At 48.4% G+C, this 21336-nt stretch overlaps 1 protein-coding gene across 2 annotated transcripts in view; it reads left to right on the forward strand.

Moving 5' to 3' along the window:
• Positions 1 to 21336, forward strand: part of Plpp4 (phospholipid phosphatase 4) — a 120315-nt gene that overhangs the window by 35485 nt on the left and 63494 nt on the right. For both annotated transcript variants that reach the window (XM_050166030.1, XM_050166031.1), the window contains exon 2: positions 14416 to 14524. In XM_050166030.1, the coding sequence (XP_050021987.1) occupies positions 14416 to 14524 (109 nt within the window). The remainder of the gene's footprint in view (positions 1 to 14415; positions 14525 to 21336) is intronic.

The raw sequence follows: 21336 nt of genomic DNA on the forward strand, positions 1-21336 counted from the left end.
CAGGGCTGCAGAGATGACGCCATAGTTCTTAGCTCCCGTATGGAGGCCTTCCTCTGGCCTTCATGGGCACGGGGCATGCTTGCGGTACTTATATGCTTAATACATACACACATGCATCTAAGCAAACACTTACTCACATAAAGTAAAGACAAATTTATCTTCAAAAACAGGTTGAAGCTGGGCGGTGGTGGCGCACGCCTTTAACCCCAGCACTGGGGAGGCAGAGGCAGACTGATCTCTATGAGTTCGAGGCCAGCCTGGTCTACAAGAGCTAGTTCTAGGACAGGAACCAAAAAGCTATGGAGAAACCCTGTCTTGAAAAACAAAAACAAAACAAAACACACAAAACAAAGCAAAACAGAACAAAAAGTAAAATCCATGTTGCAGCCTGGTGGTGGTGCACACCTTTAATCCCAGTACTTGGGAGGCAAAGGCAGGTGGATCTCTGATGTCCAGACCAGCCTGGTCTACAGAATGAGTTCCAGGATGGCCAGGGCTACATAGAGAAATCCTGTCTTGAAAAAACAAAGAAGAAACAAACAAAAGAGCCCACGTTGCCCATTAGGAGCTGCTGTTCTTCCATGGCTCTGGATCTTTGCAGCAATGGCCTTATGATTTCCTATCTTGTTTCGAAGATCTCAAGTGAGCAGCTCCGCCTCACCCACAGAGCCCAGTTGCGTCAACAGGCAGCCACTGAGCAAGGCTCAGGCTCTGAGTCACTGACACCATGCTGCGTAGTGTCTCTATCTCAGTTTGCATTGAAGAGTCCAGATTCACGTGAGGGTGGCTATAAAAACTCCCAGTGATACTTAATAAGAGCAAAATTTATTATCTTAGTGGGGGGCAAGTGTGAGGTTCCCTTTGACACTTAAAACCTACAAGTGGAGGGGATTGGTTCACAGATTTTATCTCCCACTTGCTTGGTACCAACCCTGTGGCCCTGCCCCACCTTCCTGTAGGATTCTGGGCTGCCCCAGGCCTGCACCCTCTGCTTTGTGGCTGTTTCATTTCCTGCGTTTAGCAGCCCATCCTACAACCATGTTAGGAGAACACAGCCTTGACCCCCCCCTCCATGGGCGAGGGGGGCAATAGGTTATAGAAAGATGCTTGGGCTGAGGATGCAGTGGTATTGATTTCAAGACCCTGGGAGAGATATTAAGTAGCAATATGAAGACCTAAGGCCACCTGCAGTGTTTACCCATGGTCTCGGGAGAATTCAGAGGTTACAGTGGAAGAAACTCTCAGAAATGTTGCCCAGTGCCCTGGTCCAGAGATGGTGCCCCCGGCTGGTGTTTGATTAAAACTGGTTGGGAAGCCCCCATCCAGCTAAGTTTCTTCTTCACTGTGTTTTCCTGACCGCTGACTCAGGTTCTCTTTTGCTCAGCGCTCTGTCTTGATCAGTGGCCTTTTCCAGGGTCATGCTGTGGCCTGGTTCACTATATTTGTAGAATGTCCCAATGTGTTTTAAGATCTGAAATCTGAAAGACCCCCCACTTGATACAAGATTGAAGACATCCATGGACACTGTAGTCGGAGAGTTACTGAAGTCTTAGACAGTTTTCTCTTGTCTGGCTCCTGTTAGTTAGTTCTTTCTTTGGCGAACATCTGCTCTCCTGGGTTTCACACACAGCTAGGGGGCCTCCTATTCCAAACATCCCCTCTGCTTGGAAAACTTGCCTGCCTCATAGAGGAATTCTACCTTGGAGGTCACTCTGGTCTGGTCTTGCCCAGAGGAGGGAGAAAAAGATACCCAGCCTACTTCTGCTGCCCTGAGGTCCAGGCTTTGGGAAGCTGATTCTTCAGGGTGGAGTCTTGTAAACCCACTGGCCTGGTTGTGCCATCTGCCACCAGGTGGCTCACTTTTCCAGCCCCTCCTCAGTTTGGGTTGTTAGGCAACTTCTTCAGTGCCTTCCAGGAAGCCTCCAAGCCCTGGAGAAGACTCCTCAGCTCCTTCCAGACTCCAGAGTCCAGATGTAAGTGTGCCCATGGAGAGGTCAGAGGCCCATGTCAGGTCTCTTCCTCAGTGGTTTGCCACATTGTTTTTTGAAATGGGGTCTCTCATTAAACCTGAAGCTCACTGGTTTTGGCTAGACTGGCTGAGCAGAAAGCCACAGGGATCCTCCTGACTCTGCCTCTCTGGTTCTGGGATAACACACATGGTTAACCATGTTCACTTTTCTACATGGGTTCTGGGGATCAAATTCAGGTCCCTGTGTTTTCATAGCAAGCATTCTGCCTACAGAGACGTCTTCCTAGGCAGAACCTGAATTGTTGAAGGTGGCGCGTTTTTACATGTGACACTGTGTCTTCCTGGCTCCTTCTTTGCTTCTGATTTCTCTCTCTGCCAGTTTCTTCTTTTTGGTTTTTCTCATTTCTCTCATAATTATCACATTATGCTGAAATGCAATTGGAACTAAATACTTCCCAAGAGTAAGCTGTTGCTTTGACAGACACAAATACTTTCGTAGTATCTCAGTTGGCCTGAGCAATACCAATCTAGGAAACACTGTTGAACAGGTCTGGTGGCACATACCTGTGACTCCAGCACTTGGAGATAGGGACAGGAGGATCCGGGGTTCAAAGTCAACCTTCATACATACCATGTTGGAGGTCATCCTTGGACACGCGAGCCCTGTGTAAACAAACAAACAAACCAAAGCAAATACAAAACCAACCAAACACCAACAAAAAACTCATTCTGGAAATTTCCAAACACCCTCTGTCAAGCTCCAGACATGATATCATTTCATAGGTAAATACTTCACTACGTGCTTGCTCTAATGAGCACAAACTTAAAAACAAAGTCAATTAGCAAAACAAAATACCCCTCAGCACTCTTTGCGCCTGCTAATATCAACAGTAATGGAGTATTTGTAATTTGGAATTTTCCAACAATTAGTCTTGTTAGTACAGTGGCTGAGTTCCCCTCCTGGGTCCTGTCGTCTGTGCTAAATGTCCCTCACCCCTGCAGTGGGTTTTCTGATCGTCTTTATAGACGAGGAGTGGTTTATCAAATGAGAAGCCAGGAGGACCCTCTTGCATCAGCTGTTGCAGTCTGGGACTCAGACCAGGGAGTTTCGGTTCAGGATGAATTGCCCATCTTGTGTTGTGCACCCCCAAAAGGAAGCACCCTGTATGGAGACACTTACAAACAGCTTTTCTCTGAGCGCTTGGACTTCTGGGGGCAATTTTTATGGTGATCCATACATGAAGTCTGTACAAGCTCAGCTTACTCTCAGACTCCGTCCCCTGCAAGCACATTGGAGTGTGGGTTGCTGCTTTGGTGAGACAGATGAAAAACTGCAATGTTCTGTTGCTGCTGGAGGCAAAATCCTGGGGAAAGGGAAGGTGGGCTGAGCAGAGTGCCGCCCATTCTGCCTTTTCTGTCCTGGTTCTTGTAATGAATAGAACCATTGCTTCTGTTTACAGGACTCATGGAGGATAAACCACTTGCCCAGAGTCACGTAGGCGCGCGGGCTTTCCGTTTCGGAGGTCTAGCTCCCGCCATCTCTTAGCGACTCTCGTCTTCTGCGCAGTCTCTCCTTTCCACTTATTTCTTTCTTTTGAGTCAGAGACTTACTATATAGCCCAGGCTGGCCTCAGACTCAAAATCTTCCTGCCTCAGCTTCTTGAACGCTAGAGTTACGGGTGTGTGCCACCATGCCCACGACTTTCCCTCCACCTCTGAGGTAGTTTCTAGGCTTGTGCCGGTGTTTTAATCGGAAATATGGCAGGCATATGGGGCAACTGAAGAGCGGGATAGCTGTCACTGTCTGTCGCCTTTGCCTCATGCCTCGGTGTTTTTCCGAAGACCTGTGAATGAGGAGCTGGCATGTCACGCTCCTGAGCCCCCTGAAATCCTCAACTGCTTCTGCAAAGGAAGTGTCCTTCCATGTCCCCTGTTGTCACTGCAGTGAAGGACACCAGTCCTTCCTGTGTCACCCGAGAGCCAGGCATCCTCCAGGCTGCATCCTAACCCTTTTTATACCTAGGACCACCCAATCAAAGTATGCACAATGCATTTGTGGAGGTGTTTTGTTTTGTTGTGTTGGTCTTTGGTCACTTGGCTATCACTTCTGGCTTTCTTCCTGTGTTCATCTCATTGTTCCTCGAAGGTGTCTTCTGGTTTGCTTCTTTTGTCCCTGCTGGGTTCAAAGTCGTGGTGAGGTTTGGGGTGTATGCGTTTGGGGAAAACGTTTGATGGCAATGCTGTAATAGTAGCCCAGTTGTTATGACCAAATGAGGGACAGACCAGCTTAAGGGAGATGGGGTCTGTTCTGGCTCCTGGTTTGAGGGGATGCAGCCCATTGTTGGGGGGGAGACGTGGAGGCAGGAGTGGAGTGTAAGCAGCAAGTCACAGTGCATCTGCAGGCAGGGCAGACAGTGGTGACCGCTGGGCTCAGTTCATCTCTTCTTTCATTCTGTTCCGCCCTGGACTCCAGCGCATGGGATGGCACCACCTACATTCAGGGTGTGTCTTCCCTCTGTGGTTAGAAACCTCTCTGAAAACCCCTTTAGAGACTCCCAGGACCAGTCAGGAGGACAGCAAAGACGCCATGAACATGCTTCATATCCCAGTGAGTTAGAGGTCCAGAAGGAACAGACCGTGGGACCCAGAGTAGTGACCACAGAGAGGGAGTGCACAGTAGTGAGCTTCCAAGATCTGAAGAAGTGTTGCACCAGCAGGGTGGCTTCACTGATGCAGCTTGTTTCTGGTCCATCTCTTCTGGTCCCTCCCTCCCCACACCCAGGAGCTAGACAGATGAACAGTCTCCAGCTTAGCCCCTGTCCTACCCTTTACTCCATCCTATGCTTAGGAGAGCACAGTAGGGAGGGGACATGTGTTTCTTGTACATTGTCCACCCAGTCTGGAGGGAGGGATTCCTGATCTGGGGATTTAGAGAGTCCGGGGAGGGTATTCTGATCTCAGATTTTGGGAGTGACCATAGGCAATGTGTAGCCCGGACAGAGTTTGTGTGTCATAGACACTCGCATCCAGGAAGAGGATAGGGATGCCATGCAAAGCCACATAGCAGCAAAGTCAATGGGCAAGGGCTGGGGCATGGTCCCCGAGGAGAGTTGAATACGGGCTGACAGGACACTAGGACTTCCTGTTCAAGAATAAGCAGGACCTGTCTGGCTCCTCACTAGGACAAATATTTTGTTCCCTGGAAGCAGGGTAGGGGACAGGCGCGTGATCAGGATTTCTGAAACCTGTCTGGTGTCAGATGCTACACGCAGACATGGCGTTCAGTCTTGATTTGACTTTCCACTGTCCAAATGTAGCACCCATGCGCTGACCCACTTCATACGCATCCTGAGGTAGGTGCTGTTCTCGGAATCACTTTACAGATGAGGGGAACAAGGCTTGAGAGATGAAGAGCCCAAGACCACATGGCAGAAAAGAGAAGAACGGATGTCCAAGCTAGTCGGTTACTTCCAGAATCGGTAGCCTCAGCTAAAAGGGGCAAGTGTTTAGAGCGAAGGGTGAAGGGGGTATCCAGGGTTTGCCTCCAATGTCACTGACATCTGTGAGGTCACTGCCGGTACTCCTGTTGGGAATGACAGAAAAGGAGATACCTGGAGGCTGGTCCTTAACTGGTTTGGGCAGATGGCACTTGGGGGAGGGCAGGCTGTTTGACAGAATCACCTGCTGCCAGGAGTGACAGGCAGGAGGGCATTGCTTTCTAGAATGATTTCTAGAGCCTTGTTTCCTCCTTCTAGATCCTTCCCTTTATTTCTAGATCTTTTCTTCCAGTAAACCCAGGAACCGCCCTCTCAGAAACTCTGACCTGCCACTCACACTGAGTAAGGCTGGAGACCAATGTGTGGGAGACATGAGGGAGGGTTGAGCCCCCAGGCTGCCTTAACCTTGCAGTATGTACCCTGAGGAGTAATGGACACTGGCAGGCTGAGCTGTGTGGATTGTCAGTGAGGTGGCTCGGTGATAAAATCACTTGCCAAGTTAGCCCGATGACACGAATTGTCCTGCTGTCCTCTGACCTCTGCACTCACACAGTGGCAATCATACACTCACAACAACAACAACAACAGCCACAGTATGCCATTCATGTGCTCATGACAATAAGAACAGTTTTAGAACTCAGCGTGGACCTAGACAGCCATCCCATATCTCGTAGCTTCGGTGCACTTGGTCCTGAGCTGAGCCCTGCCAGTTCCCTGCAAGGCTGCCTCTGCGGATTACTGAAGCTCTGTGGAAAGCGCTCTGTGAAGTGCCTGGCACAGGGCGGAGCCCGGTGTGGATGGTTAGTTCTGCTCATGTTTCTAATAGTCACCTTTGTATCTGGGGTCTCTAAGGACTCAGACTCAGAAGAAGACCCGTCTGGAGTCTGGCTGCAGGTTTCCTGGCTCAGAGATCAATATATTCTCTCCACAACCACTTTCCACCCCCTACTCCCGGGACTAATGAAAACATCTGATAGACCTCCCCCCAGCAAGTGTGGAAGAGCCAGCTTCTTCTACTGGCCATGTTTGATGTCTATTTGCAGGGGCCCACTGGAGAGGAAAAGTCAATAGTGCAATTAGTGTTGGCTCTCACCTGCAAAGCCCTTCCAGCACACGTCAGGTCTTTCCCCTATAGATCTCAGGGTTTAGAAGCAGCTTTCTGGGCCACAGCTGGCTCATGAAATGGCCAAAGTCAAGCGGCAGTTGTGACCACTCTTCTGTCTGAGCCCCTCCCCAACACACAACCCCACTGTCCTCAGGGCCACTTGAAGGAGGAGAACAGCTTAGACTCAGTCATCCTCCCATGGGAGTCACGGCTGTTAACACTGTCAAGAAAAGCAACCACCTCTCCTGGTGGGAATTTTAGGGCTCCTAATATTTCATGCTGTGAATAAAATATTCTCAGCAGCCCTGGAAGGTGTGGTCATCCTGAGGAACTGGCGGTGGGGGATGTGAACTCTCAGAAGAAGTTAAATGATCTTTCTCGGGCCACCCAACAGGCAAGGGCTGAATTGGAGATTTGGACCAAGTCAATGAACTGACAAGTTCCTATTTCTGCCTAATTGGAGTAGTTGGGGGTGGGGAAGGGATGGCTTCTAAGTGCTTGACTTGCTATCCCTAAGTCATCTGCTTATTTGGGGAGAGGCCCATGGACCAACAGACTGGAAGAATTGTGTATGTATTGGCAGATAGGAAACCTAGAGCTTTGAGAATTTGTATTAGAGAAGACATTAGTGTCCCTTGGCCTGGAACTCGCTATTTCTAAATTCCACTAGGGATTTGTTGAAATGGATCTGTTTTCCAACTTTGGAATGAATCTGTTGTCATACTCAATGAAATGACCCTGGAGGAACAGGGAGTGGCTCTGGGTCTGTGTGCTGGTGTGCTGGTGTGTGTGTGTGTGTGTGTGTGTGTGTGTGTGTGTGTGACTTCAGTAATCCACCTAGCCAGGTATCCCAAACTAGACATTTCCTCAAAGCAGAGTGGGGTAGCACTCTAATGCCTAGGCAGTGTTCTTAGCCTCAGAACTGAAGACCTTGACCTTTGTCACCACTCGAGTTGATTGTAGCTCAGCATCTTATGACTTACAGTACAGGGACCAGAACAGTGTCACCTGTGCTAGAAGATATCCCCAGGCATGTTGGAGATGGTGTGTGGATTGACTGAAACCTGGCAAGGGTTAGAAAAACCGTCTCTTGCTGTGTCCTCCCTATAGAATCAACTGTGCATTGGTTAAGGTGCTGAAGCCAAGTTAAGCTATGGAAATGGGACTGACCGTAGGGAACAGGAGCGTGTGTATGCGTGTGAGCATGTGTGAGTTTGTGAGTAGGTGTGAACTCAGTGACACATCTTGTGCCGGTCTAGACTCTGGCCCTCATCTGAGATCACCTAGGGGTGACCAGCCTGTGAACGGACTCGGACAGCCACAGTGGTAGTGCGTCCCCCCACACAACTGCACCTGCTGCTTGGAAGAGTCAAGCAACTGAAAGTCGAAGGCAGGAGGAGGGGAGTGACGTTCTCCACAGAGGAAAAGGTTTGATTTGCTGTCGTTCGGCTTTGGCCTCACTCCTTCATTCTTTAGTGTTTTGCCTGTCATTGACTCCTCTGCCTCTTTTCTCGTTCAGTAAACTTTAGTGTGTTTCCTCTTCTCCACGCTCCCCACTCAGTTGAATTTGTTTTGATGCATGTGCCTGCATTTGGATTGTGCGTGCTGTCTGTGTATGTTCATTATGGGCGTGAGCGATGCGCATAAGGGAGGTTTAAACAAATGCTCTGTGCGTGAACGCTGCATGAATCAAGGAGAGAATCTCGGAGCATGCGGTTAGGATCATGTCTGTGAAAACGAACTCTGTGTTTTCTCCATTCTTCAAGCTGTGTCATGAGCAGTCATGGAGCAGCCTTCTCCCCAACCCCTTGTACGACACAGTGGGGTTTGAGATGCTACTCAAGGCTTTATGGGATGAGTGTGATTAGATGTGTGCATGACCTACCTTGCAGAATGGGAGGGCCTCCTAGGCCACGTTTTTGTCCCCTCTCAGAGAGAACAGACTTGTGTTCAGAGACCGTGGTCACTCTGCAGGACTAGTCAGTCATCCTGTGATGTTGCATTTATTTCTAGGCTTAGCAGGCATATGGGAGACCATGCTGGTTTTATAATTAAAATGACAGGAAATTTCTTCTAAAATAATCAGAGTAGCTCCCAAGGGGATTCCGTCTACAGAAAAGTAATAGTACAAGACAACCTGGTTCTTGAATGGCCAGGGTTAAGAGACCCTGGCTGTTACTGAGAACATCGAGTCTCAACTCATAGCGAGTACCCCAACCCCCCTGGGGTTTGCTAAGTTAAGGTCCAGATTGCAGGTCTGAGGTTGAGACAGACTCCCTGGGTTATAACCTACAGATAAACATCATGCCATCATCAGGAAGGAAGCTTTCTAGAAATGCCAGCTCACAGGTGTGCTTGTACCTGGATCTGTAGTCACAAGACCCCATGTATTTCCTGAGCACATTAAAGTGTGGGATCCTATGACCCATCAAACTGCTAGATGTCCTCAGAGCCCTGATGATGAGGTAACTAGAGACAGTACCTCCACAGCTCATGAAGAAGCAAGGCTTGTGTGTGTGTCTGTGTGTGTGTGCGCGTGTGCACACATGTTCTTATATGTGCAGGTACCCTTTGTGTGTACAGTTGCATGTGGAGGCTGGGGGACCACTTTGTCTTTCCTGAGATTGCAGCTGTTCTTAGATGGCCGCCAACCTTGGTTATTTATTATTATTTCTTGAGATAGAGTCTACCACTTTCCTGGAACACACCAAGTAGGCCTAGGGACTGGTCCGTGAGTTCCAGGGATCCTCCCGTCTCTGCGTTCCTCTGTGGTGGGATTACAGGTGCACACTCCCAGGCCTTGCTTTTTGATGGAGGTTTTGGGGATGGAGCTCAGGTCTCCATGTGTGCAGCAAGCACCTCGCTCCCCGGCCCCAGAACCAGAGTTTCTACTTCTCGCTCTACAGCCTACTTCCAAAGTGCTTGTGGAAGGATACTCCAGGGCTGGCTGTGCCTTCCCGTGGAAGCACTGTTGAGTCTCCAGGCTTCTCCACCCTCTGCATGCCTCTCTGACCCCATTTGCTTTTATAAACCCTGGGTCCTCTGAGCAGCTGCCTTCCTGTCTGGATTCTCTGAAGCCGACGCCAGTGGCTGGAGAAGGGACATCTATCTTTCTTAGCACCGCTGTTCCCAGGAGGTACGATTTGCCTGATAGATGTGTTTTGGCTGCAGCTAGTCAGGGTACAGTGAGAGATTGTTCAAAGTCTCAGTGTTTGGCAACCATTTAGAAAAATCGCACCTGACCTTTGGAAAGTAAATTTTGTGGGCTGGGGATATAACTGGAGTAAAGTGTCTGACAGGAAAGCATAAGGACCAGAGTTCAATCCCTGCGCTAGCTTCTTACAATGAAGGGTGCAGTGACACATCCTTGTGACCCTAGTGCTGGAGAGGTGGAGCGGGGGGGGGGTCCCGGAGCTTGCTGTCAAGACTGCCTAGCCTAATGGGCAAGTTCCAAGTCCCATTGAGAGGCCCTGTGTCCAAACACAAGGGGGATGCATGTGAGGAACAGTATCTGAGGTAAGTTGATCTTGGGCCTTTATCTTACATGCACACATGTTTACATGAACACCGCCAGAGGGGGCAGAGACAGACAGACAGACAGACAGACAGACAGACAGACAGGAACAGAGAGAGGTACCCAGGACACCGGCAGCGGGAAGGAAACTGCACAGTGATGTGTTTACGTCTCCTGGCCCTGTGGCCTGCTTTGTGGAGAAGAGGGGAGTCAAGGTTCTGGGGTGTCTGACAGCGGGCTGTGGAAGCATCACAGTTAGTAACATCCTATGGTGGCTGAAGCCATATTCTGCATCCACCTGCTTTTCTGTAGTCAGGACTTACAATGCCTGTCAGGAGGAGGCATCTGTTTCCCTTCCTTGATGCTAAGTTTAAGGCTTGCCCATACGTGTGGTCACACGGACAGCATCCATTAGTCTTCTCATTGCTACGAACAAACACTTGGCAAACTACAGCAACAATAAAAACCCTTAAGGGATGAAGGATCTTTTCTGGCTCATGGCTTAGGGGTACAGTTCATCATGGCAGAACACACAGAAGCAGCTCTACGATGTGGTGGCAGGTGCCTACGGCTGCTCACATATGGACAGACAAGGAAACCAGGGACAGGAAACAGGGTGGGCCTATAAATGTTAAGACTTGAAACTGGAGAGATGACTCAGCGGTTATGAATACTGGATGCTCTTCCAGAGGACCTGGGTTCAATTCCTAGTATCCACATGGCAGCTCATAACTGTCTATAACTCCAGTTCCAGGGGATCCAACACCCTCACACAGACATACATGCAGGCAACACACTAGTGCACGCAAAGTAAAAATAAACAAATATCACCTTGTCCTTGGTGACGCATTTCCTCCTCTACCTCCTAAAGGTTCCACACCCTTCCCAAACGATGGCACCTCCTAGGGACTAAGTGTTCAGACACCTGAGCCCTTGGAGGTCATCAACATCCAAACCCTGAAAATGGGGTTATGTGATCCTCAGGGCTGGGTAGGAAAAGTCAGCTAGCTTTTGCCTACTTCTCTCTGGATGCTGGAATTTTCAGTACATGCAGATGGCTGAGAATGTGTTGGTACTCCTGTTCGGCTACAGCCAGGCTGTCATTGGTGAATAACCTAACGTGGCCCTCAGACAGCTACAGTGCCAGCTGATGTCCTAAGATATTGTAAGAGAGCAGTGAAGTAAGAACTCCTCAGCCGGATGCCCAGAATTTCCCAAGCCAGAAGCTTGCGAGTGAAATCAATTATTTTTGGATGATTTATTGTGGAGTCACAGTAATCAGAAACGCTCTAAAAATTTTAGTTCTCACAAACAGCCTATATGTCCTAAAAACATCTTTTAAGTAAGCTTTGTTGCCTTTCGTTTTGTTTAAAATGCATTTAAAACACCCAGGAACAGGGAGTAGGCTGTGACACCGTCAAAGAAAGTACTAAAAACCGGAGGAAACACACACCAGAGACTGGAGTATGGCAGTAAATGAAAAAATATATATATATACATCCTAGCTTTTCTGCCTGTGTTTTGTTGGGGATTCTGTGTGTTCCAAAATCCCCCTTTTCCTCTTCCCAGCCTTTTAATTTTTCTCTGCCCTTCCCTCTATTTCCCCCTTTCCCTTCGTTTTTCCTTTCCTTTCTCATATAGTCCAGGCTAGCCTCCAGTCTGCTTCAACTCATCCTCCTGCCTCCACTCTCCGAGAACTGGGATTATAGGTGCACACCATCACCCAGCTGATAGGAACAGAACCCCGGGGCCTTGTGCGTGCTCGGCCAGCATCTACCAACTGGGTTTCAGCCCAGTCTCCATGTGTGTTCTTTCAATGTAAGTTCCATGCCAGGTCTAAGATGAGGAAACTGAGGATTGGGGTGTTAAGGAAAGGACTTCCCCTGTTCTGCAGAGCCAGGGCTGGATTGAAACACTGCGATTGTAAAGGATGAAGGTTGCATCATCAAGTTTCTTGGAGTCAAGAGTGCAGGCCCTTCAGGGATCCCTGGGTCAGCGCTGGAGCAGAGCGCCAGGAGAATAGTTTAAAATCCACATCCCCAAGGCCTGTCCCTACTGCTTGTCCACCTGACTAGCAAGCCTCTAGAAGGTTCTCACCCACCTCCAGCCAGAGTGCAGGCCCTTAAGGGATCCCTGGGTCAGCGCTGGAGCAGAGCGCCAGGAGAATAGTTTAAAATCCACATCCCCAGGGCCTGTCGCTACTGCTTGTCCACCTGACTAGCAAGCCTCTAGAAGGTTCTCACCCACCTCCAGCCGTGGCTTCCCCATTGCAGGCACGTATACTGCAGCCCACAAAGGGGCAGTGCTTTGCTTAGTAGCATGGAGAGCAGCTTCATGGTGGGGGTTCTGTGACCGGGAGCAGTTTCCTGATGTCCAGGGAGGTGCTTGGCATATCTTACCTCAGAGAAAGTACCCAGGGCCCATGGTGGCTTTGCAGACCTGGTTCTTGGCACACGTGGGGCCCCATTCTGCAGTAGACACAGTCTGGGCTCAGGTTGGTGAGGGCTTGGCTGGTTTCTATGGCAGTGACTACTATACTGGCACATGTTTGCCAGGCGACTCTCAGTATTCCAGGTGGAGTGGTGTGGACACAGGGCTGAGCAGAGCTGTCGAAGGCGCCTCTTCTTGGAATCCCCAAGTACACCGATGCTTAGCCTTGGACCCCACCCGCAGTTAGAGGTGAAGGCCCAGAGAAGGGAGAAGAGAAGGAAGGGCAGGAAGACATGTAGAAACAGACAGGAATTGCTTCTTTGAGATGCAAGGCTGGTCTGCTGGATTACAATAGACCGTGAAGCTGCTCGGAATGGATGTGACATAAAGCTTGACAGTATTGGAGCCTCCCAGTGGGTCAGACATCCTAGGTGGCTCTCAGCTTACAGTCACTGACTTGTGGGGTCATTGTTGAAAATTGGCATGAAGGATACCGACAGACCATGATCATATGACATCCAAGTTTGGGATTCAAATTGAGGTTGTAAGGTCCCCAATTTGGCTAGGACCTGGCTCTTGAGTGACTGTTCTTTTTTTCCCTTCCTTCCTTCCTTCCTTCCTTCCTTCCTTCCTTCCTTCCTTCCTTCCTTCCTTCCTTCCTTCCTTCCTTCCTTCCTTTCTTTTGCCTGTGGCAGAGGGAATTCCTGGATCCAGGACTGAAACAGGGATGGCTGTGGGAAGACTAAGGCTGCTAGGTACTCTAAAAGTCCTTGGAGGATCATCCTGTCCTCCTCTTCTTCTAGCTGCCACCCCATGCTCCTCATCTTGGTCCATAGTATACCAAACTAGAAGCTTGGACTGGACTTCAACCACACGCCCTCCCATGCGTCCTCCTGGCCACGCTGCAGGCATCTCTTACTGGGGTAGCTGTATGCCCCTGACTATCCTTTTGCCTCCATTCCTCTGCTCTTCTCCAGGTCCTGGGCATCACATTGCCAGGGGCACCACTTTGGCGAGCCCCAGCCTATTAGCTCAGGATCAACATTTCTCAGCCTGGCAGTGGAAGACTGGAACCTCCTGATGCTCTGGCCCCCAGCCATTCGTGCCTGAAACCATTCTGAATGAGGTTTAGGTGGAGATGGGGTTGGAGAGGCTGGGCAGAGGTTAATAGCTGAAATCTAAAAAAAAAAAAAAAAAAGTAAATTCCTGTTGCCTGTCTCCCACACTCCCACACTCCCAACACTTCCCTTTTTAATAATTGCTTTCCATTGTCCAACTAATGGAGATGTAGCCCAGGCTCGGGAGTGTGGTGGCTTCCCATGGCAGAGGTGGGCTCTCCACGGATGAAAGGATGAAGGTGAAAGATGCCTAGAGCTAGCCCATTAGCAGGCCAATGACATCCTGTCTCCTCATCCTTCCCCTGCCCCCTAGTGGAGGGAGTAGCAGCAGCATGACCTAATCTGGGTGACACAGCGGGGAGGACAAGGCACTTCTTGTCCCCTGGGTAGGTCAAGGGAGTCCCCGTTTCTGTCTCAGACCCATTTTGTTCTCAGACACTGTGCGCTGGCCTAGCCTTGACCCCACATGAGCCATTGTGTGGCACGTGAACTTTCAGCTCACGCAAGGAGCCTGAATTCGTAGAGTCTTTGTAAAACAGTATCAGAGCTGTTTCTTTACCAAGAATGGGTCCCTGCTGCCAGGAGGACAGAAGACTATACAGTCTCAGTGTCTCTTTGTCTTTGTCCAGTTGGACCTGGCTGAGGACCATCACTCGGGGCTGATTCTCCCCTTCCCAGAAGTCTGGAAGACTCTCCTAAGGGCATGCAGAAGTGGCTTCCCAGGGTCTGTCCCCAGCAGCTGAATGCTCAGCTTTCATGTCCTTTTCTTCATTTTGTTTCAGTTTTACAGAGTTTTTGGATCCGTTCCAGAGAGTCATCCAGCCGGAAGAGATCTGGCTCTATAAAAATCCTTTGGTACAGTCAGACAACATACCGACGCGCCTCATGTTTGTAAGTACCCGTGATTTGGTGACCGATATGTCCACTGTTCCAGCTCTGAACCAAATGGGCTTTGATCCTCACTGGTCAACCACTGTTGAAGGCATTAGTCAACTTTAAATAAAGAAAAAAAAAAAAAAACGATCCACCCAGTTAAAACTCACTTCCAGTTCAAGAGCAGCCCTGATGGCTCACTTGAGACTTTGTGATTGTCTTACACTTTGGGAGAGAGCAGACTTCCTTACCTGACTCATGGCGAGTGTTTCTATATATTGACAGTGTAGTGAAAACAGGATGGAAGCTAGTGACAAGAGTCCCTGTCCCTTCTCCTTTAAGGATAAGCCTGAAAGTCCATGTAGAGAGCCTTGCTAACCACACTTCTAGTTTGGATTAGGCAGTTGTTGATCACTGACAAAATGACCCTATGGTGGGCTGGGGAGTGGCTTCTTAGGCAAAGTTCTTGCCCCATGGGAGGACTGGAGATTCGATCCCCTGAACTCAAGTAAATGCGGAGTGGGTGTGGTGCCCAGTTCATAGTCTCAGCACATGGAAGGCAGAAGCAAACTACCCTCAGCAAGCATGGAAGCCAGACTAGGCCAATCAGTACACTCTAGGATCAAATATAAGATCCTACCTCAATATCTAAGGTGGAGCACCATTGAGGAAGACATCCAACTTCAACTAGAGACCTCTATACACGCTACACACACATACGTGTGCCCACACACATGTCAGCAGAAATACACATGTGTACATTACACGCCCAGACACAAACAAAGAAAAAAGCCTCCCCCATAGCCTCACCACTAGATGTTGTCTGTGGCCCTCTCCTAGAAGAACTGAGCAAACACCCAAGCAGCTGGTGAATCTAATGGGATTATTTTACCTCCTCTTCCCACGTGGCAACTACAGCCTTTTACCTTTTGATCCCTGTGTGTCAGTGCCTATAGAAAGTCAGCCTCATACAGTCCCAGCCTATGTCACAGAGGAAGGGGTCTTTATTCTCCACAGCTTATAGATCAGAAGTACCTTCCAGACAGAGGAGGGACCTTTCCTGAAGCCACGCAGCTGGTGGATGACAGTGTCAGATCCACGTAACCAACTCTGGAGGTCCGCTGTCCACCCGGAAACTGCCCTGAATGTTCCAGAGCATCTGGAACTCCTTACTGATGCCCAGTTACTCTTGGAGCATTGCCAGTGAGCCATTCTGTAGCAAAGGAAGCCGTCGCATGCTCCCTCCACTGGAAACAATAACAAAGCTTGCAGATGGGCTGCCTAGTGGCTTGAAGGTGATTCCTGTTGCCCCATCATTATGTCTGTGCTTCTGGGGACTGCGGTGACTATTCCAGAACAGTAATAGTACATATGGGGCTATTGGAAAGAAATCCCTTTATTCCACAGAGGAAAGCTTCTTGAGTAACTATGGCTGGAAAGATATTCATATCTGCAATTGAAATGCCTTCTATACTGCACGAACATTCAGGTGTTATTACAGCTGCTTTTAATAATTACTTTTCAGCTTGGAAAATAAAATAGATTTCTGTAAATCTTAGGTAAAGTGAACTATTAAGGTCGGTTGGCAGTAGAACATAACAAATACCCACATATTACAATAAGATCCTTTTCCAATTCTCTCCTAACTCAATAAATCCTAGATATGAAGGAACCAGTGTGTGGCTAATGACTTCACAGCACAATTAGGGAGAAACATCTGTTTATCACTCAGATCCATTCTTCCCAGGGTTTTGCATTTCATGTGCCGTAAAATGCAATTTGGAGATGAATGTTCACACGGGACAGCGAGAGAAATTTGTAGCTCTGGTCTAGTTTTCTAAACAATGGACTGTTTGAAGACCGGCTGCAGATGCCACAAATGTCCTGGCTACAGACACAAGTGGGGTGAGACAGTTTGTGTATCACCAGTGGTTTGGATGAGATTTTTAGGTTTGGATGAGAAGCCAAAACGTTATTCGGTACTGTGATTCTTGAGGAATCAGCATGTATTTGGCTCCATGTACTGGCTCACTCTCTAACCTTATAAGTAAGCAATGTTAGCCCTTTGCTTTGTTAAGAGTGGTTGACGACGCTCATGCATGTGGCTACAAGAGTCAGCGCAGTCCGCGAAGGCAGCAGGAGAGCAGAAGGGCCGTGTAAAGTACCTGCAGCCACAGGTAGAAAGTGTTGTCGTTCTATGATTAGATTCGTTCACCTAGATTTCATTAAGAACTTACTGTGAGCTGTTGTTTGTCAACTTTGGATTCTGGAAAACTTTCCCAGTGTCTACAGAAGACTGTTCGGTGGAGCATAGTGTCCTGTACTAATCTAATCTAGGTCAGTTTCTCTTGGAGCTCATCTGTCTGCTGTGTGTGTGTGTGTGTGTGTGTGTGTGTAAGTGCATGCATGGACACATGGCATGGTGTGTCTGTCACAGTCAGAGAATAGCTTGTGAGAGTCGGTCCTCTCCTCATTCTGTATGGGTTCCAGTGGTGGGATGCAGGTAGTGGAGGTTTAGCAGGCAGTGCCTTTACTGACTTGTCCACCTCGCTGGCCTAAATTTCATTCTTTCATTCATAAAGTCTTGGATATTTTTATGGAGGTTGGAATGTTTTCTTCTGAATGTGAATTTTCTGACTTTCTAACTAAAATGTTTTTCAAGTAATTAGTGGCTCCAGGTCAGCAGTGTGCATGCGTGTGCATGCATGGATGCATGTGTGCTTGTGTGTTTCAAAATTCCTTTGTCAAATGTAACCAGAAAAATAATAGAGTAAAGGTTTGGTGATTGAGTCGATGTAGTCCAAGGGAGAATAAGTGGTATTGACATCCTCAGAAAATCCCTAGCTTGCATTTTAACAGGAAGTCAGGTCAGGTATAGACCATACCCTCACGGACCCTGCATATATACTCTGATATAAAATAGGATCTGGAAAGTATTATGGAAATTTGATCTATTTGGCCAATGACATTTAGGATGACAAGCCCTATGGGCATGGTTTTCTCTGGGTACATGACTGGATAAAACTGAGGAGGTTGCATGCTCTTTCTCTTGGAAAGTTGGAACAAGCCTTGTGATTGCCAAGATAATGGCAGCTGGATCAGCAGCGGAGTCTACCTTGTTCTGTTTTCATGAGTTTCTTTTTTCATTACACTCCTTAATAAATTGTTGACCAGACTTTGAGGGTTCTCACTTCAGAAAAGGTCAAAGGGGAGATTCAGTAAACTTTTTGGGAGCATCATCATCATCATCATCTTCACCACCATCTTCCTCGCCACCGTCCTCATCACTATCATCTATCCCCTTCCACATCACTCCCACCATCACGAGCTACCACAGTGGCCACGGTTTCTTGAGGACAGCGCTTGTGCTCATCTCGTCTCAGTAACGCTTCTCAGGATTTCCGATGACACCATTTTGTCATCAGCTTAGTAATTTCAGGATGAAAAGCCAAAAAACTTTACCGAGGTCCTACAACTGTTAGAAGCTAGACCAGACCCTGTCAGAACACTGAGAAGCCCTTATGCTGTGATGCCACCTTTGGACTGGGGTGAGGTGGCGAGGTGGTGCCAGCATATGACACACAGGAAATGCAGACATTAAGGCTCCAAAGTGGGAGTAAAGGGCCATGGAGGCCCACTGAGTCAGGGTTTATTGGGGAATAACGATCGGGTGAACTTAGTCTGAGTTTATGGGGAAGTCTCTGTAGGGTGAGGGGCAGAGGAGGCAGGGATGGAGCCAGATGATGAGCGCCTTCGTTTTAATGCCAATCACCGTTGTTCCTCACCACCCAGTGATGGAGGAGCTGCCGTGAGCCACGCCCAGGGCTGGGTGGTAGCAATGCAGGCCTGAATATGACGTTGCTCCTATTCTAGTGGGGGCACAGACACAAACGTCAGCTGTGCTGTTCAACGCTGCTGGAAAACCTCTGAAGAGCAATTTAGACTTAAATGGGAGACTGAGAAGAGGATTCTGAGTCTTTCCCCTTGTCTTTCAAGGAATCGCCCAACTCATTTTCTTTGTCTCTTCTGGTTACAGCCAGAGCTCACTTGATTTCCTCTCCCAGAATCTTCCTGTCACTGTGATGACTTGCTAGGAGGATTTCCTATTCTTGGAAGCTTTTAAGGAAGATGGGAGCTACTCAGTGCGGAGAGAGGACGGAAGGGGAGAGACACACTTTGCTGGTGACAGACAATTTAATTTGTAGTCTCTTTTCAAGTCTTTGATGGCCCTTCCCTTGGTGACAGGTTGCCATTGTTTACCCAAAGTGGGGCCTTTGCTGGGTGTCTGTGTACGTTGGAGTTGTCTTTAAGATCACTTCGCTGCCCACTTTTATGTAAGGTGCCAGAGATGTAGGCACTTTGACCCTGTGTTGTGACATGAATGAGCCTTGATGGCCTCCTCCCTGGCTAGAATCCTGACATTGGAATGCTGTGGACTTAACTCCCTTGGTGTTAATCCTTCCTGCCCTGGTCACAGCCTCCCTCTGCAGATGGGCTGCTCCAAGCCTTGCCTTTCCTAGACAATCTGGGAGAGCATCGCGCTTTCCAGCGGTGCTGATGCAGACCCTGTTTCTAGATGGAGTAGAATCTGAACACTGAGGGCATTTCCTGTGTGGGATTCACTGGTGAACATACAAGGGGGAACCCACTTGGAGGCAGTGGTCATATTCTACTTGGGCAAGATGCCTGAGGTCCTCTGTTCTTTATTGTTTCCAACACTCTCCCTTTGCCCAGTTCCTCTACTCAGGTCAGGAGAGTTAGTGTGGAGCCCACTTTCATCCCTTGTGAGGTCCTGGTACCCTGGGGTGTACTCTGAATACATGCTACACTCATTTGGGGGTATGATGAGACACCCGGTAACAATCGGGGGAGGGGATGGTAAATCTAGACATATCTCTGTTCTGTGTGGGCTCTCTGCTCCGTCAGAGCTTACATCTTAAACTACAAGCAGGAAATGAGTGATTTATGGATTTCCAAACACAAAGCCCCCAGTGACATACTTTTTCAGCATACTGGGGACAAGTATTCAAATGCACGAAACAATGTAGGACACTGGTCCTCAACCTGTGGGTCACGGTCATTGGAAATCACATAGTTCTGAAAGGCTTAGGAACCCCCAACCATGAATTTATTTCACTGTTGCTTCATAACTGTAATTTTGGTACTGAGTGGTGTTTCGGTTCCTAAGACCATCAAAAATAGGTGTTTTCCAATGGCTGTGACCCACAGGTTGAGAACTGCTGATGTAGGGGTTTTCATCCACACCGCCGTGCATGGCCAGGACATAGGCATTAGACTGGTGCCCCTCCTGTTGCTAGGACACAGGAGAGATCATACCCTGTAGCTGGCCACAGATACTTCTGTTTGGGGATGGAGCTGGGCGCTCTGGCAGGTTGCAGCGCTTTCCTGGAGCTCTTAAAGTGGGGGAACTGAACTGTCCCTGGGCCCACCCTGTGCTTAGTACTGGCTCAGTAAGCAGGTGATTGGTGGTCATAAAAATGATCACAACAGCTCCGACTCAGGAAGCTGCAGAGTGGGTACAGTGAAGGCTGGTTTGGGCAGAGGCAGCGGGGAGGGAGACCTAATTAAAAGCAGGAGATCTGTGGCTGGGAATGATGTTTAAAGAAAGGTCCTTGTCATGGGTCCCCGTGACTCCCTAGCTCTCATTCCTGGCAGTGAGCCTGCATGTTTCTTACCTGATGCTCTATTCCCTATTTGGACCAAAACATCCTACTCTAAAATCCCTTCTACCAGCCTTCGGGGCCTCATGGGAAAGCCTTTTCTGTTCGTATATCATTTGGAGTTTTATTTCTGTTTACACACGTGGGAGCATGTTGGCTAGGGTTGTCGCTCAACACTTTTTTCTGTTCTGTGTTATTCTATTAAATCTTAACTTGGTGGTGTTGTCCTTACAGGCCACTATTTGATGAGTTTCTCTCTCCTCTTTGGTAGCATGTGGCGTGAACTATACTTAGAGGTTGACGTTTGCATTTGGAGTCAAAAAGGATACTTGAGCCGTGGCTGTGGTCTTAGCTGTGAGAAGGTGATACTCCAGATGTTGGTTTTCAGGGTCTGAATGTGAAGATGTACTTCTCAATCAACAGTGTCAGGATTGTTTGTTTGAGATACTTGTTTAAAAAAAAAATATGATCCTCAGTCCCCAGACCAGTCGCATAAGTTTGTCACCATACCAGCAAGCTCTGGGGCTATTGAGCTATGAGCAGTTGACTTCCAGGTTCTGTCAGTGATTTTCAAATAGCCCATGTCATCCAGAATCATTAACTACTAAGGGTACAACCCGAAATCAGTAACTACCTCTCGTGGTCACAAAAACATGTCGACAAATAAGAAGGAAGGCTTTTTGGTGTCTCACAAGTCATCTCTGAAGGTGGAAACCAAAGAGGGGTGTTCTTAATAGTTGAGTGAAATGGGAAGAAGCTGTTTTGAAAGGTCATGGTCATGTGCATGAATTCAGTCCATGACTTTGTCTTATGAGGAACCTCTTCTGTGAAAGGCAATGTCTCTTCTGAGCATGTTAAATAAACCTAAGCGGGAACATGAGGGGTCTATAGTTACTACCCCTTCCTATCACTTCCTGATTGATGCAGTGTTCATTCCATTCAGACACTGTTGTCCTTAGATGTTACGCATGAAGAATTAAGTAAATACTTTCCCTCCTGGTGGCACCAGTAACTAAAGAAACTCCATATTGGAGGCAGAAAACTTGGTTTAGAAGATCAGCCTTCTAACTTAGAAACTGTGTGTCTCCAGGCTGATCTCTGAACCCAAGAAATTGTCTCAGAGCCATCATGAGCCTTAAATACTTCTAA

Source organism: Alexandromys fortis, unplaced genomic scaffold (genome assembly GCF_014885135.2).
Source record: "Alexandromys fortis isolate MF-2015 unplaced genomic scaffold, M_Fortis_MF-2015_v1.1 scaffold_146, whole genome shotgun sequence".
NCBI classification, from domain to species: Eukaryota; Metazoa; Chordata; class Mammalia; order Rodentia; family Cricetidae; genus Alexandromys; species Alexandromys fortis.